General features: G+C 41.7%; 1 protein-coding gene across 2 annotated transcripts in view; it reads left to right on the top strand.

Moving 5' to 3' along the window:
• The window catches only part of MMD (monocyte to macrophage differentiation associated), a 42281-nt gene extending 38921 nt beyond the window's left edge, over positions 1-3360 (top strand). For both annotated transcript variants that reach the window (XM_066980261.1, XM_048064290.2), the window contains exons 6-7: positions 86-155; positions 1072-3360. In XM_066980261.1, the coding sequence (XP_066836362.1) occupies positions 86-155; positions 1072-1272 (271 nt within the window). In that variant the 3' untranslated portion in view covers positions 1273-3360. The remainder of the gene's footprint in view (positions 1-85; positions 156-1071) is intronic.
• Positions 3361-13576: the final 10216 nt, after the last annotated feature.

The raw sequence follows: 13576 nt of genomic DNA, 5'->3' as shown, positions 1-13576 counted from the left end.
TCTTAGATATATCTTCTTTACTGTTGAAGGAGATGTTTGTATTTTATGTACTCCACCTTAAATGGTTCATTTTGCTCTGTTTTAGGTATAAGATCGTTGAACTCTTTTTCTACTTAGCGATGGGATTTTCTCCTGCTCTGGTAGTGACCTCCATGGTAAGGAATGTGATTGTTGACATTACAAATATACAAACTTTCCTTTTATAACTGATTTAAGTACTGGTGTAGCTCTGTTTCTTCTGAAAAGATCTTAATTTTAGTCCACCATAATTATAAACTTCCCTGCAGAAGAACCAAATATAGTCAAGTATATTTTTGGATTTATAGCTTGCATTCAGTGAAATGTTACCTTCTTTTGTTGAACCTGGGCCACGGAGTCTAGATAAAAAGAGCTTGGGTTCCAAACTTCATGAAGATCCCTACCTCTGAAAGGATATTGAATGTAATATGTAATTTACCTTGATTTTAGTAAAAATGATGAAGATACAAAATACATTAACCTGTCATGGAATGCTTCTAGATTTTACTGTTCATGAATGTATCTGATGCCTGCTCAAGACTTAGAAGTTGGGAGAGAAGCTTTCTTTAGGACAGTAGAATGAAATTCTGATAACAAATTGTCCCTTTTTCTTGGTATGTTGAAGAGCTTTAGGTAAAATCTAATTAATTGATTCTGCAGTCTGGGTCAAGATGGGGGAAGTAAATTGACTCTTGCCCCTTTAAAAATAACTTATGTGGAACAAAGCTAGCTTTTTGTCTCTTACTAGAGGCTTTTCGTTTCAGTGAAGCAGGACAAAATTGAGTGGATGAGAAGTAGCTGAACTCTATCAGACTAATGCATTGTATTTGAGAAACATGATTTCTCAGCAATTGGCTTTTTCATGCTTGTCTGCTCTGCTAACAAAACAAGCCTGAAGCAAAATATCAGACTTGTCTTAACTTTTGATTTATCCCACTACTAGTTCTATTGTGCTATCGAAACATATTGTATAAAGTATTTCACAAGTGTAATTAAATGTTAGTATACTGGTTTTCTAATTTGTCTGTCTGTCTGTTAATTGTTAATTGTCAGAGCAACACCGATGGACTTCAGGAGGTTGCCTGGGGAGGCTTGATATATTGTCTTGGTGTGGTGTTCTTCAAGAGCGATGGAGTCATTCCTTTTGCCCATGCCATCTGGCACGTATTTGTGGCCACAGCAGCTGCTGTTCATTACTATGCCATTTGGAAGTACCTTTACAGAAGTCCTGCAGACATCATTCGTCACTTATGATATATACATATATATCAGAGTGGGGGGAGTAATCTGCACTTGGCCTCTGTAACAGTATTATTTGACTTAAGGAATTCGGGGAAATCGGAAAATTGCACAGAAAAACTGCACTGACATTGGTAGTTCTCTGAACACAATTACTGTGAACTGATGTTGTGTGTGTCCTGGAATTGTCCTTCGTATGGCAAGTGCTGTAAATAACTAAGATACTGTACTGCAGTACTAAGAGTCCATTCCATGTTAGTAGAACTGGCTACCTGATGTTTACAAATAAATTTTGTATTCTAGTTTAACTTTACAATTTTTAACTACATGAATTTTTCTAAATTAGTGATTCAAGTGAAGTCAGTGCAATAGCAAAAATGTAACTTCTGATTTGAACTTGGTTTCTGTCACCTTTCCACTAGTCATTTATTAAACATGAATCACAGATGAATGATCTTTTACCACCCATTATCTTGATATAATGTGACTTTTATAGAAACTTTTTGTGTTTTTTGTAAACTTTAAAAGTACATTTACTGAACTGAAAACACACAACTGTCATCTATGCAGTTATTCATGTTGCAAAATCTCTTGCAAGAAATGGTTACATTCCACATACTGTACTGACAAGCAAATGTACCTCTTCCAAGGGTTGTATTATAGGTGTAATTATAGTAACCACTTTTACAAACTGAAATATAAATGCTCATCTGCTGAGTTTGAATGTGGTAATATTCTGCTCATCTATAGTACCACTTAAATAGCACCTTAATTTGGCTCTACCTGTGATGGAAATGAAGTGCTTTAAAGAAATAATTAACACAAGTTTCTTCTCAAGATTCCAAGTTCAACTCTGTGCTGCCCAGTAAAGCAGCAGTTTGGATGAAAGCTGACATCAGACCTTGGCAGTATTAAGGAAGGTGCCCAGCTAATATCGCTCTATCCAAAACGGTTAGTAACTTTTCCAAAATATGTATACGTATATTGGTGCTGTAATATTAAGGCTTGGATTTTTCAAGGGGATTTAAATTGGCCAGCAGAACCACTTCCCACCAACATTGATTGGGGTGATTGATTGACATTCTGTTGGGAAATCTTCATCAGAACAGCAGGTAGAGAGCAACTGCTGACCACTTTGAATTCATGGCTATTGGTTCTTCACAAGCACAGCCTTTTAGGGAGGAAAGAGTGAAGAACTTGATTCAGTGGCACTTGTCATTCTAGGACTTAACACAGAGTAAAACTGGTCTTCAATTGTGTTGCTGTCTTTCCATAGAGGAAAACAAAATGTGGTAGTAAGTCACGATTGTAGATGTGCATTAAATGACCAGTTGTAGAAGAGTCATTGTAATACTGTTTATCCAATAATTGTAATCTGTCCCACTATATAATGAATGTCTTATATTAAGATTGACTTTATCCTTTTTCTAATTTCCTGTTTTTCATGTCAGTATTCAAAAACAAGCAAAACTTGTTGCCTTTTTCAGATTTTGTTCTGAATATTGCCTATCTTCAAATGATAAGTAGCAAGATAGGGATGTTTTTCAAGGTACCGTTTAATATTGCACCTAGATTTGTCAGTGGGTTGCATATTTTAGATTATATACATTTGTAAACGGAACTTAACAAGAGGGACAAACTTTAGATTTAAGGCATTGAAGAAGAGTTGCTGTACAGTGTTAGCAGATGATTGGAGAAACAGCACCACTACAGCAGAGTAATTAACTGCCCCAAAAGAGTACAAACGGGACAACTGGGCAGGTAATTCCAAGTACAAGTCTCACACATCTGGATGCCTCAGTTTTTTAACATTGTGTATTTTAGTATTTTCCACTTTTTGTGATTTCATATATTTTGTTTAAATGCAGTACTGTTAAAACCACTAAAACACATGTAGAGGTTTTCTGTAGTCAAAAGTGAAACTGTTGCTTGAATATGTTTGTTTTAATTTTAAGTTAATTTTTCATGGCATTGCTTTTTGGAGTGTTTGAAATGGTTTTTAAAAAATTTCAATTCGCCAAAAATATTTTGAATTACTGTATTCTAGTCAGTATGATATTGAATGTACTAGACTAACAATAAACATTTTGTGCAATTTGGAAACCCTTGTATTCCTGTATTAATATATCTTCCCTCTCCAATACTTAGGCAGGGAAGTAGGGGACTAACACTGCTGTTCCTGATGCAGGAGGTATGAACATAACAACCATCATATTTGCACGGTTAACTCTATAAAAATGTAGGAAGGATTACAATTCAAATGATTCCATTTGTGCTGTGGGTGTAGGAGAAGACTTTGTGTAAATTTTGGTCAATGTTGGGACCTTGCTACGTTTGCCATTTTAGTTCAGCTTTCTCATTTGTACTGGTTTTGTTCAAATATACAACACTAAAATACATAATTTTCCTCTTATCCTTGTAGGTGTATTATTGCATAAATTATAGACAAGCTGAAAGAAAAATGCATTTCTGTCCGCAAAACAAATATTATGTCAATTAGCCTTTTGTGTTCCACTCCCCACCCCCCTCTGCCAGCTAATTGAGCTCTCCAGGCTGATTCGTCCCAGGAGTAACAATAGTGCTTTTTCTGGTAATGCTTTCTGCAGTAACAGAGATGTGATTTCTTTATCTTCTGGAAGCAAACTTTTTAAAAGCATTTGCTCCTCTAGTTTCTATGTCTCTAGGTTTTAGAATTGCAACAAGTACACTGGGTCTAAATGAAGCAGCGATAACGAGCTTTTTAGTTTTGCAAATGGATCTTTCCAGAGATACCCAGGATGCAACAGGTACTTTGGGTACTAGGGAGCTCTGCACCTTCATGGTAAAATGTCTGCTGATGAATGGCACCCTCAGTCTTGATTGTGGACAGGAAAAATAATCCAGCACGCTGTCATGAGAAGCTGCTGACCTCTTTCAACTATTGCTATTTGATATGCTTGCAGTAGCTGTCCCTCCTTCCTGAGTCTTCGTTAAGCCAAAAGCTTTACACTCTGGAAATGCAGTCTGCTGCTATTATTTTCCTATGATCTCTGAAAGTGAATTAATCGTGAGTTACCTGAAGGGATTCACTGAAGAACTTATGCTAGAGTATGCGGTTTGTTTGTTTTTTGTATTTCAATGATTTTTTTCAAGTATTTTTTTCTCTATTAACAAAAGCAGTCATAAAAGAGACTTCTTTTTCAGTTCTGTCTTCCCCACATCCCTCTTAATTATTTTTGATTATCATAAGAAATTGTATTACTGTCTCCGAGTTCTAGGAAAGTAGTAAAGTCTGTTCAAAGGAGTCTCGAGTGTCTAAAAATGGCTTTTGCAGCCTCTGCTGTATCTATTGGACTGAAAGCTTTTTTATCAGTTTCCCCAAATTTTTAAAGATACCTAAATTCTAGATATTCAGAATGGCCCAACATTAGCAGATACAAGATGGTTATATTTAATGTTTTTTACAAGTTTTTTTCTATTTCTTTAAATTTTTTCCTAGTTTGAAATGCCAGGCCTGTGTCTCTTAGGCAGCATTCTTGTTACATATCCCAGCATTGCCACAGTATCAGTAGTACACTGAATGGAATAACACACTTATAGGGCTCAGGGCTGTCACTGTGGTAGACATGCATAGTTTACTGCATGATTTTCAGAGCTCGTATCTGAGCTCTTACATGCTGATCTTGGAACTGGTAAGTCACACGGGTGTAATAGCACTTTTAGCGTTGCTTCTTATTGAAACGTGTGTGCGGAATGAGCCATTTAAACAGAAGATACTAAGCTTTTCATAAACGTTTTTCTCTTAATCCTTTTGTTTAACTTCCTCACAGTCAGGACCCTGCCCCATGTTTGGAAAACTGAGTCACCTACACAATTCTTTATTTAGTTCTGGTGTATTTAGCTACATGATTTCTCTGGAGGCTAAGTCTGTCATGTTCACATCATGTGCTTGACTAAATCTTTTCTCCATGCTTTGCTATTTTTAAAAGAATGCAGGATGTTAGTCTCTGCTCATTAATTGCTTTCACTGTCAATAGGTGTCAGAAGATTAAATCTAAAAATAGTTAACAAAAGAATGACCGGGAGGACAAGGCGGACGCTTGCCTGCTCCCTGCCTTTCCTGTGAAGTTAAGCAGGTTGATTAGCTTGTGGCATGGACAGTTGTTCTTCAACAGCTAGAGGCTGTTTGCTGTCATTCTTTTATTATTTTTGAAGTGTTTGCTTTCCATTTTCATCATTTGTCTGGCTAAATTCACGAAATGCTGTCATAGTCTTAAAAAGGAATGTACATAAGGTGCCTGAAATGTTCACTGGTGGCTATTTGGAAACATTTGAATGCTTTTAATTTGGTATTACAGCTGTGCTGGCCCAACTGTGGCACGAGCAGTGGTGTAGCAGCAGTGCCATGCCTGGAGCTAAATGTCCCCAGGCTGCCCCATGTTGGGTGTTGGATGTGCTCTACAGCCTACATTGAAAATTCAATGCAAAGATATTCAAGTTGAAGACCCTTAGAATGTCCATACAATATACAGTCTGAAATAATGCAGTATATAATTTTTATAGGGTCTACTTCTAGGGAAAAGCAGGGGGTTCTTTGAAAGAAGTTTTCCAAATTCCTGATGGGGTAGTATGTTGCAACAGGCTGACGTTTTGTTACTGAACTGGGTGTCTGATGGCTTGTGTCACACCAGGTGTCTCCGTCCTGTACGTGGTGAGTCTGACTGCATGCAGTAAGGGTGGCAATGTTATTCCCTTTGTACGACCAGGGCTCTTGTTACTAAGGATAAGCGAGGGAACCAAAATCCTCTTGCAAAAGGCTAGCAGTTAAGTCAACACCAGTTTTATAACAGAAGTTACATCATTGACTCTAATGAGGCTCGGGTGCTCTCAGAAGGATATACTCATGTCTTTGTTGCTTAGCAGCATGAGCCATGCTGGCTGTGGATTTGTGCTCCCAAATCCTTTAGGTGCCTTTGAAAATCTCCCTTAAATTTTCATGTAGGTGAAAAGCCATTAGTAGGGACCTACCGAATTAGTGGCTTTAGCTGCAGCAGAGCTCTTCTTGCTTTCTGGTGTGTTGTGTTTGGTTCCAGGAGCGACGCAGAGGTTGGGGAGCAGGCAGTGACCGGTGACAGTATGAAGCTTCCTCGACATGGTCAGCAGGGGACCGAACCTCACCTGGACATTCAGATCAGACCACAGGCTTGTTTGGATAGAGAGCTCTAGTTACTGAATATGCTGAAACACCCAAACCCAACCCACAACACCCAGTGAACTTAGGGAATCCATGGTACATTTGGCTTCAATGAGCAACAATTTAGTGATGCACACTAAAGGATTGAGTGTCATTGCTCTGGGAGTTCAACCATCTTCTCTAGTTAAAAACCATACATTTGGGAAGCTAAGGATGAGTTTAGGAAGGGAATGCAGATTTTAAAAAGAAATAAATAAGCCTTCATCTATGAATGTATTTGACTGAATGAAAGCAGCCTTTGTCTTGAAGCTGATGGTGGTGCTGAGCAGCTTAATCAGCCTTCTGCTAAATCACTGAAAATAAAGCTTGAAGGGACTCAGGTATTTTTAGCCCATCCTCTGCCTGCAGGCAGGACGAACTCTGCTTGTCATTCCTGATGGGCTTGTCCAACCTGCTCTAAAAAGCCTCAAACAATGGGGATTTCACAATCCTCCCAGGCAGTTTATTTCAGTTTCACCCTCTGCCCTCTTATACTTTTTTTCTGCTATCTAAACTGGATTTTCTTTGCTATAGCTTAAGCCCATTACTCCTAGTCCTGTACGCGGTATGCTCAGAGAAGAGCCCTTACAGTGAGGTTTTCTGTGTCTGCAGGCAGCTGCTTCTTCCCTTTATTCTCCTCTAGACTCACACAAACACACTTCCTTCACTCTTTTTTCACAGGCTGTATTTTCTATACCTTGTATCAGGTCTCCAGCAGTCCTTGTCCTTCTTCTGCTCTTCATAAGGCGACCCCCAGCTGTAGGGTGCAAGGGCAGGAGGGCGTGGTGCTTTTGGTGCTTTGCCCCCTTCTTACAGCCATGCTTCCCTGCCCCTGGGCCACTCCTGCCACCAGCAGAAGGGCAGCACTGGCCAAGCGCAACCAGTGCAGCCACCCTCCAGTAACGCTGCAATTTGCAGGGGGTTGTGCACCTTTTGTGTTTCATGAGAAGAAAGCCTATGTGGATCCAGGTGTCCCCTAAGCAATGAATGAATCCCAAGAGGTCCACAGAGACCCCAAGATTTTGTCTTCATAGCACCAAAGGGCTGCAGTGGGAGATGTGTTCCTACGTAGCTGGTGGTGATGCTGTTTTGGATCCCATCTGTGCCGGCTGCAGCACAGTGTGAGAGGCTGCCATCCACTGTGGGGGCCTGAGGGAGAAAGGCTTGGAAACCCTGGTCAACGGGTAAAAAGGAAAAAAAGTACTAGACACCCACACAGTTGGTGGGCTGAAGCTCTGGGAGGCCCAGATTTTTTTCTAAAGGGCCTGGTTTTCCCTCTTAGGCACAGCTGCTGGGGACATCCCTGCTGTTTGTGCCTGCACAGAGCAGCAGGATTGCATTCATTAGCACTGGGGCTCTGTGCTTATCTCATCTAGTATGTGTGTAGTTTGGAAGCAGTTCAGATAAACTATCTGATATAGTTGTTTGTTTGTTTTAAATTATGCTGGTTTTCCTTTGGCCTCGGGCCCTGGAGTTCATGTCCCAGGCTGTGCTGAAGCATCAGTGCTTGAAGTTTGACCCACCTCTCAATGGGAAGGTCCCTTTCCAAGGAGCATCCCTATGCCCCACCTTATCTAATCAGGCAACACAGATCATTGCGTTATGACACTTCAATGCACGTATAACCTGAACTGAACCTTACACAGAGTCCTTGCATATGCATGTATATATAAATGCTTACACAAGCTCAAATGTGTACATACGAGTATATGTACGTATATATGTGCTTAATGTAGGTGTGCTACAAGAACCTAGATAGGAATTAAGTAAGCAAAACCAGCATCTACCAGCCCAGGAAGGCAAGCCACATTACCAGGCCTGCCCTGGGGTGCATGCAGGGGGCCGTCGCGTGCCAGCTGGTGCTGTAGACCTGACCTCAGGACCCATCTGTGCCAGGAGCGGGCAGTGGCCGTCCCACCCGTGGCCATCTCCTGCTAAATGCCCCTTTGTCTCTGTGCATTGCTGAAGCCTGGGCTTCCTGGTTCAGACGAAGGCAGGGAGCACTGTGCCTGTGCTTCAGGAGAGTCCCAGTGCCATCAGGCTGAGTACAGAACAAAGTTGTAGTGTTGATGTGGTGATAAATCCTAGTCCCCTGGCCCTGGTGACTTTTTGGCCTTTGGCCCTGCAGCCCCTCGCTACCAGGACTGGTGAGGCCCTGGCCCCACATTTTTCACAGGGTCCCTTGTCCTGCTGCAGCATCGCAGAGAGAGAAATATATTAGGGAGATGATAGCCATAAAGAGAAGAAAAAAAAAAAAAAGGCGGTTTGGAGCTGAGCCCGGCTCTCAGGAGCTGAGCACAGCTCGTGCGTGACCCCTTGTGTTGGAGCTGGCAGGGTCCAGTGCTGCAGGATGGGGCCTGGCATCCCCAGCCAGGCACACGGCGCTGGAGCTGTGAGTCCCCCCTGCAGCAGTGACTGAGGGTTTGTGCCAGTGCAGCTGCAGTTGTTCAAGAGGCTTCTCTGTAGTTGGCAATGACATGCAGCTCTGTATTCACACCCACGGTATCTCCCATTTCTCCCATGCACACTCACCTTTGCGGTATGATTATATGTAGAAATGAAAAGCAAATATGCAGCAGAAACTGAGAGGTCATATTCAGTCATGATGGTGAGTCCTACTTGTTTCTTTAAAGTACCACTTTAAGGCTCTGTTATCTCTTTCTCTTTCTCTTTCTCTTTCTCTTTCTCTTTCTCTTTCTCTTTCTCTCTTTCTTCTTTCCAGGCCTGTCTTACTGTGGAAAACACAGCTGCCAGGCATGCACCTACTTGTTTATTTCCCTCCAAAGTAATGTTTTTTTTAAGCAGCTGAACAAGTTTAATAGAGGGTTAAAAAAACTCTTAAAGCTTTTAAATTCCTACAGGTTTCATGAAAAGTAGGGCTTGAGTTAAAAAAAAAAAAAAAAAAGACGGGATACCCCAGTGATGGCAGGGCTGCAAGGAGTGCTCGAACACTGAGCAGGGCACCAAAATGGCTGCTAAGCCCTGTCAGCATTAGACCCCCAGGTCTCCAAAGCCATCATTGCCTCCTTGCCAGCAAGCAGAGCTTAAAACACTGTAAATAAGTGACACCCTTGTGTTAATAGGATCGTGGAAGCACAGAACATCCTGAGTTGGAAGGGACCCACAAGGATCATCGACTCCAACTCCTGTTGATGCTGCTGATCCAGGGCGTGTTCTTTGTGCCTGGTAAAGTCGTATTTATTTTATATCTTATGTGCTTTGGGGAAGAGGATGAGCAGGAAGATCTCACCCAGGTCGCTGAGCCCTGCTAATGGTGGCTGGAGCAACGCAAACCCCAGCCCAGCCTTGTCATGTACCACTTCGAGCCCTGACCTGTGTGTCCAGAGGCAAAGGGAAGCCGTCTGACTCCAGCAACTCAGCTAGGCCTGAACTGGAGCTAACGCTGTGTGTGACAGAGCCAGGAGCGTGACTCTTTTCATAAGGCAGTGCAGGACCCAGTGCTCAGTGCTGAGGTTACAGTGCCGTAGTTTCCTGCCCGTGGGCTCTTTCTGGAGGCAATTTTTATAAATACGTTGTATTTCGTGGCTTCGTGGGGCTTTTCTGTCCCTGAAACGGGGACGGCCGCGGCTGGCCATGGCCGTGGTGAGGTCTCCGGTGTCCTCCAGAGGGCACCAGGCACCGGCAGATGGAAACTGTGAGGCTGCTGGGGTGGAGGTGCCGGCGGGTTTAGCCGAGCGGGGGGCGCACAGCGGCCGCGTCCAGCTCAGCCCTGGGGGCTCAGCCCTGGGGGCTCAGCTGCCCACCCCGCGGCTCGCTGCATTCAGCAGCAGCCATTAATTAGTTCGCGGCGCTGCTTTTAGATGCCCTCTTTCCCAGAGAGGAGGGGGCTGTCAAGTGCCGTGCGTGCCGCTGGGCAAGGAGGAGGCGGTAAGGGCAGCTTTAGCTGAAGTGGGACCTCGGTGGCACCCTGAGGCAGCAGGTGCTCCTCAGAGAAAGGCCGAAATCCCCTAAAAATAGCGAACAAAGCTGTAGTTCAGTGGGGAAGAGCCAGGCTGCCAGGAGCCGGGCATTGCTCACGCAGGTCGGAGATGCGGCCTCTGCGCCAGCCTGGGTGCGGGTTCTGTTGGCTTGGCCGAAGGCCACACGCTGAGCACAGCCCCCGTTTTTGCTTAAAAACCTAAAGCAGCCCATCGACACAAGCTGCCAGAGGTGCTTTTGGGGGCGCTACAGCTGGCAGAGACAGCACAGGGTGTGATGTTAAAGGCAACCAGGACACAGGCCGCAGAACACGGCCATAGGGACGGGCAGGCCCAGGCCTCATGGCACCAGGGACATGGCGGGGTCAGGGATGCTCTCTGTATAAATGTCTGTACACATCTTGCAGTGTGTTCACACAATATAGAATATACACGTATGTATGCATATTAAAAATGTGAATACATACAACTTATCAGTAAGTTTTATCGCGCACTACAATCTGTATTATGTATCTATAACACACAATGTTTCCTTCCAGAATTTAAAGGGGGCCTATAGGAAAGATGGGAGAGACTCTTTGTCAGGGTGTGCAGTGACAGGACAAGGGTTAACGGCTTTAAACTAAAAAGGGTCGGTTTAGATGAGATAAAAAGAAGAAATATTTTCACTCAGGGGGCGATGAGGCCGTGGCACAGGCTGCCCAGAGGAGTTGCGGATGTTCCCTTCCCTGGAAGTGCTCAAGGCCAGGTAGGATGGGGCTTTGGCCAGCACGTACACTATTTTGTGCATAATATGTAACATAAAAGGAAAATCAATCTTTATAGTAATGAAATCTATTAATGTATATTATATATAATATATATAATATTTACAATTAAGTAAATTCTGTTAAACACACAATATGAAAAATTAAATTTATATCTGTATGTAGATACACAGACATGTATATGGGATGGCGCATGTGAATGCACACAGAGTGGGAGGTGGAGCTTAGCGTGTAAGTGCGTGTGTGTATTTAGTATAGCAAGCACATACTGTCCATAACCTATAACATTCGTAGTAAAAGCAAGCCTTTATATCAGTAAAACAAAAAAATCTCTTTGTAAACGTGTATGTATATATAAATCTGTATTAATCAAGTAAATTCTACTAAATATGCTACATGAAAATATAATCATGGAATCTGTATGTTTAGTTGTATGGATATATAGGTATATAGATGGATACATATGTGTGTGTGTATATATATATATATATACACACAGGGGGTGAGAGAGAGTGTGAATGTGCACGTATGTATAGTGGAACAAGTAAAGTTTGTGCCTGAAGTATTTTTTTCTATATCTCGATAGATAGATAGATAGATATGAGATCTTTGTATTAATAAAATCTACTGTGCGTGTATATATATATATATATAAATATAAAACTGGTCTTTAAAAAATAAATTCTACTAAATAACATATATGAAAATATATTAAACTTTTATTCATACACATGTTTTTATGAATTATTAAAATCTATTTTGTGCATAAGATATATTTTAAACCCAAACCTTTATGTATATATACACTAATATATATACATACATATATTTTTTTATAGATATATATATATAAATATAAAACATTTTTAAAATAAATTTAGCTAAATATGCCTGATGAAGATCGTTCATTTCTATATGGCTAGACACTGAGAGAGAGCATGTGTGTGTGTCTGTGTAATAAATTTCCACTGTAGATAATATGCAGCATATTAAAACGGACCTTTATATCAGTGATATCTGTCTTTTAGGTATGAAATTTGTAATTTTTTATCTGCTAGCTATTGTAGCCAGCAGGTGGAGGTGAGGGCAGTAATTCCCCCCCCCCCCCCCGCGCTGTTCCCGTAGCGCTGCACTCAGCTCTGGGCCCCCAGCAGAAGGCGGCTGCGGAGCTGCTGGAGCGAGGCCAGAGGAGGCGGTGAGGCTGCTCAGAGGCCTTCAGCCCCTGTCTGTGGGGAGAGGCTGCGAGCTGGTCAGCCTGGAGGAGAGAAGGGTCTGAGGAGACCTTCCTGTACCTAAAGGGGCCTACAGGACAGCTGGGGAGGGTCTCTTTGTCAGGGGGCGTAGTGATAGGCAAAGGGGAATGGCTTTAAACTGAACGTCCTTCCCTGGAAGTGCTCAAGGCCAGATTGGATGGGGCTTTGAGTGCCCGAGCTAGGGGAAGGTGTCCCTAGCTTTAAGGTCCCTTCCAACCCAAACCATCTTATGGTTCAATGTTTCTAAGGTCTTATACATAATCAATATAACAGTATTAAAATAAATTCTGCTAAATATGCAATATGAAAATATAATTATTAAATTTCTATATAGACTTATGACAATATTATCATATATAACATAGATACCTTTATATCTATCAATACAAATATATAAAAAAAAATTAAGTAAAATTCTCATCTATATTAATTTATGGTTCTATATACATATATAGGTACACATTTTAGTAACTTGTATAAAGTGTTAACTGTAAGCTATTTATACTGTTTATTGCATACTATATATTATATATAAAATATATAGCTGAAAGCATGTAATACGTATTATCTGCTGTCCTCTTACTAAATATAATGAAAATGTTTTGTATACTGTCATAAAAATACTGCTTAATATACAGTATTTATATGAATGTAGAATACTATGTGCACTATTTATAACTCGTGTATAAAGTCATATCTATATCTATATATCAAATGGTATATGATATAGCTTACACAGTATAATTATATATATAATTTTAATACTTATATGATTATATATATTTTATTGAAATAAAATAGAAAATGCTACTACATATGCTTCAAGGAGTAGCACATTACCTGATCTAAATACACACTTGGTGTGGTTTTACCCAGCATCAACACCTTGCGGCAGGGCCCCCAGTGCTGCTCTGGGGCTTGGTGACAGCAGAGCTGGGGGGCATCGTACATTTGCTATTTGCTGAGAAACCCCACATTACCTGGGGACCCCCTCCTAATGGCTGCATGCTCATGGTGGGACACGGATGGTGGCTACAGGAGCTCACAGATGGGTATATGGGGGAGAGGAATGAAAATATACCCGCCCCCCCCCCCCCCCCCCCCAAGGCCCTGAGCCCAAGCCCTGATAGACCAAAGGAAGCACACAGG

This window comes from Anser cygnoides, chromosome 19 (genome assembly GCF_040182565.1).
Source record: "Anser cygnoides isolate HZ-2024a breed goose chromosome 19, Taihu_goose_T2T_genome, whole genome shotgun sequence".
NCBI classification, from domain to species: Eukaryota; Metazoa; Chordata; class Aves; order Anseriformes; family Anatidae; genus Anser; species Anser cygnoides.
Note: the sequence above shows the minus strand (reverse complement) of the source record. Positions and strands in the feature narration are given on the sequence as shown.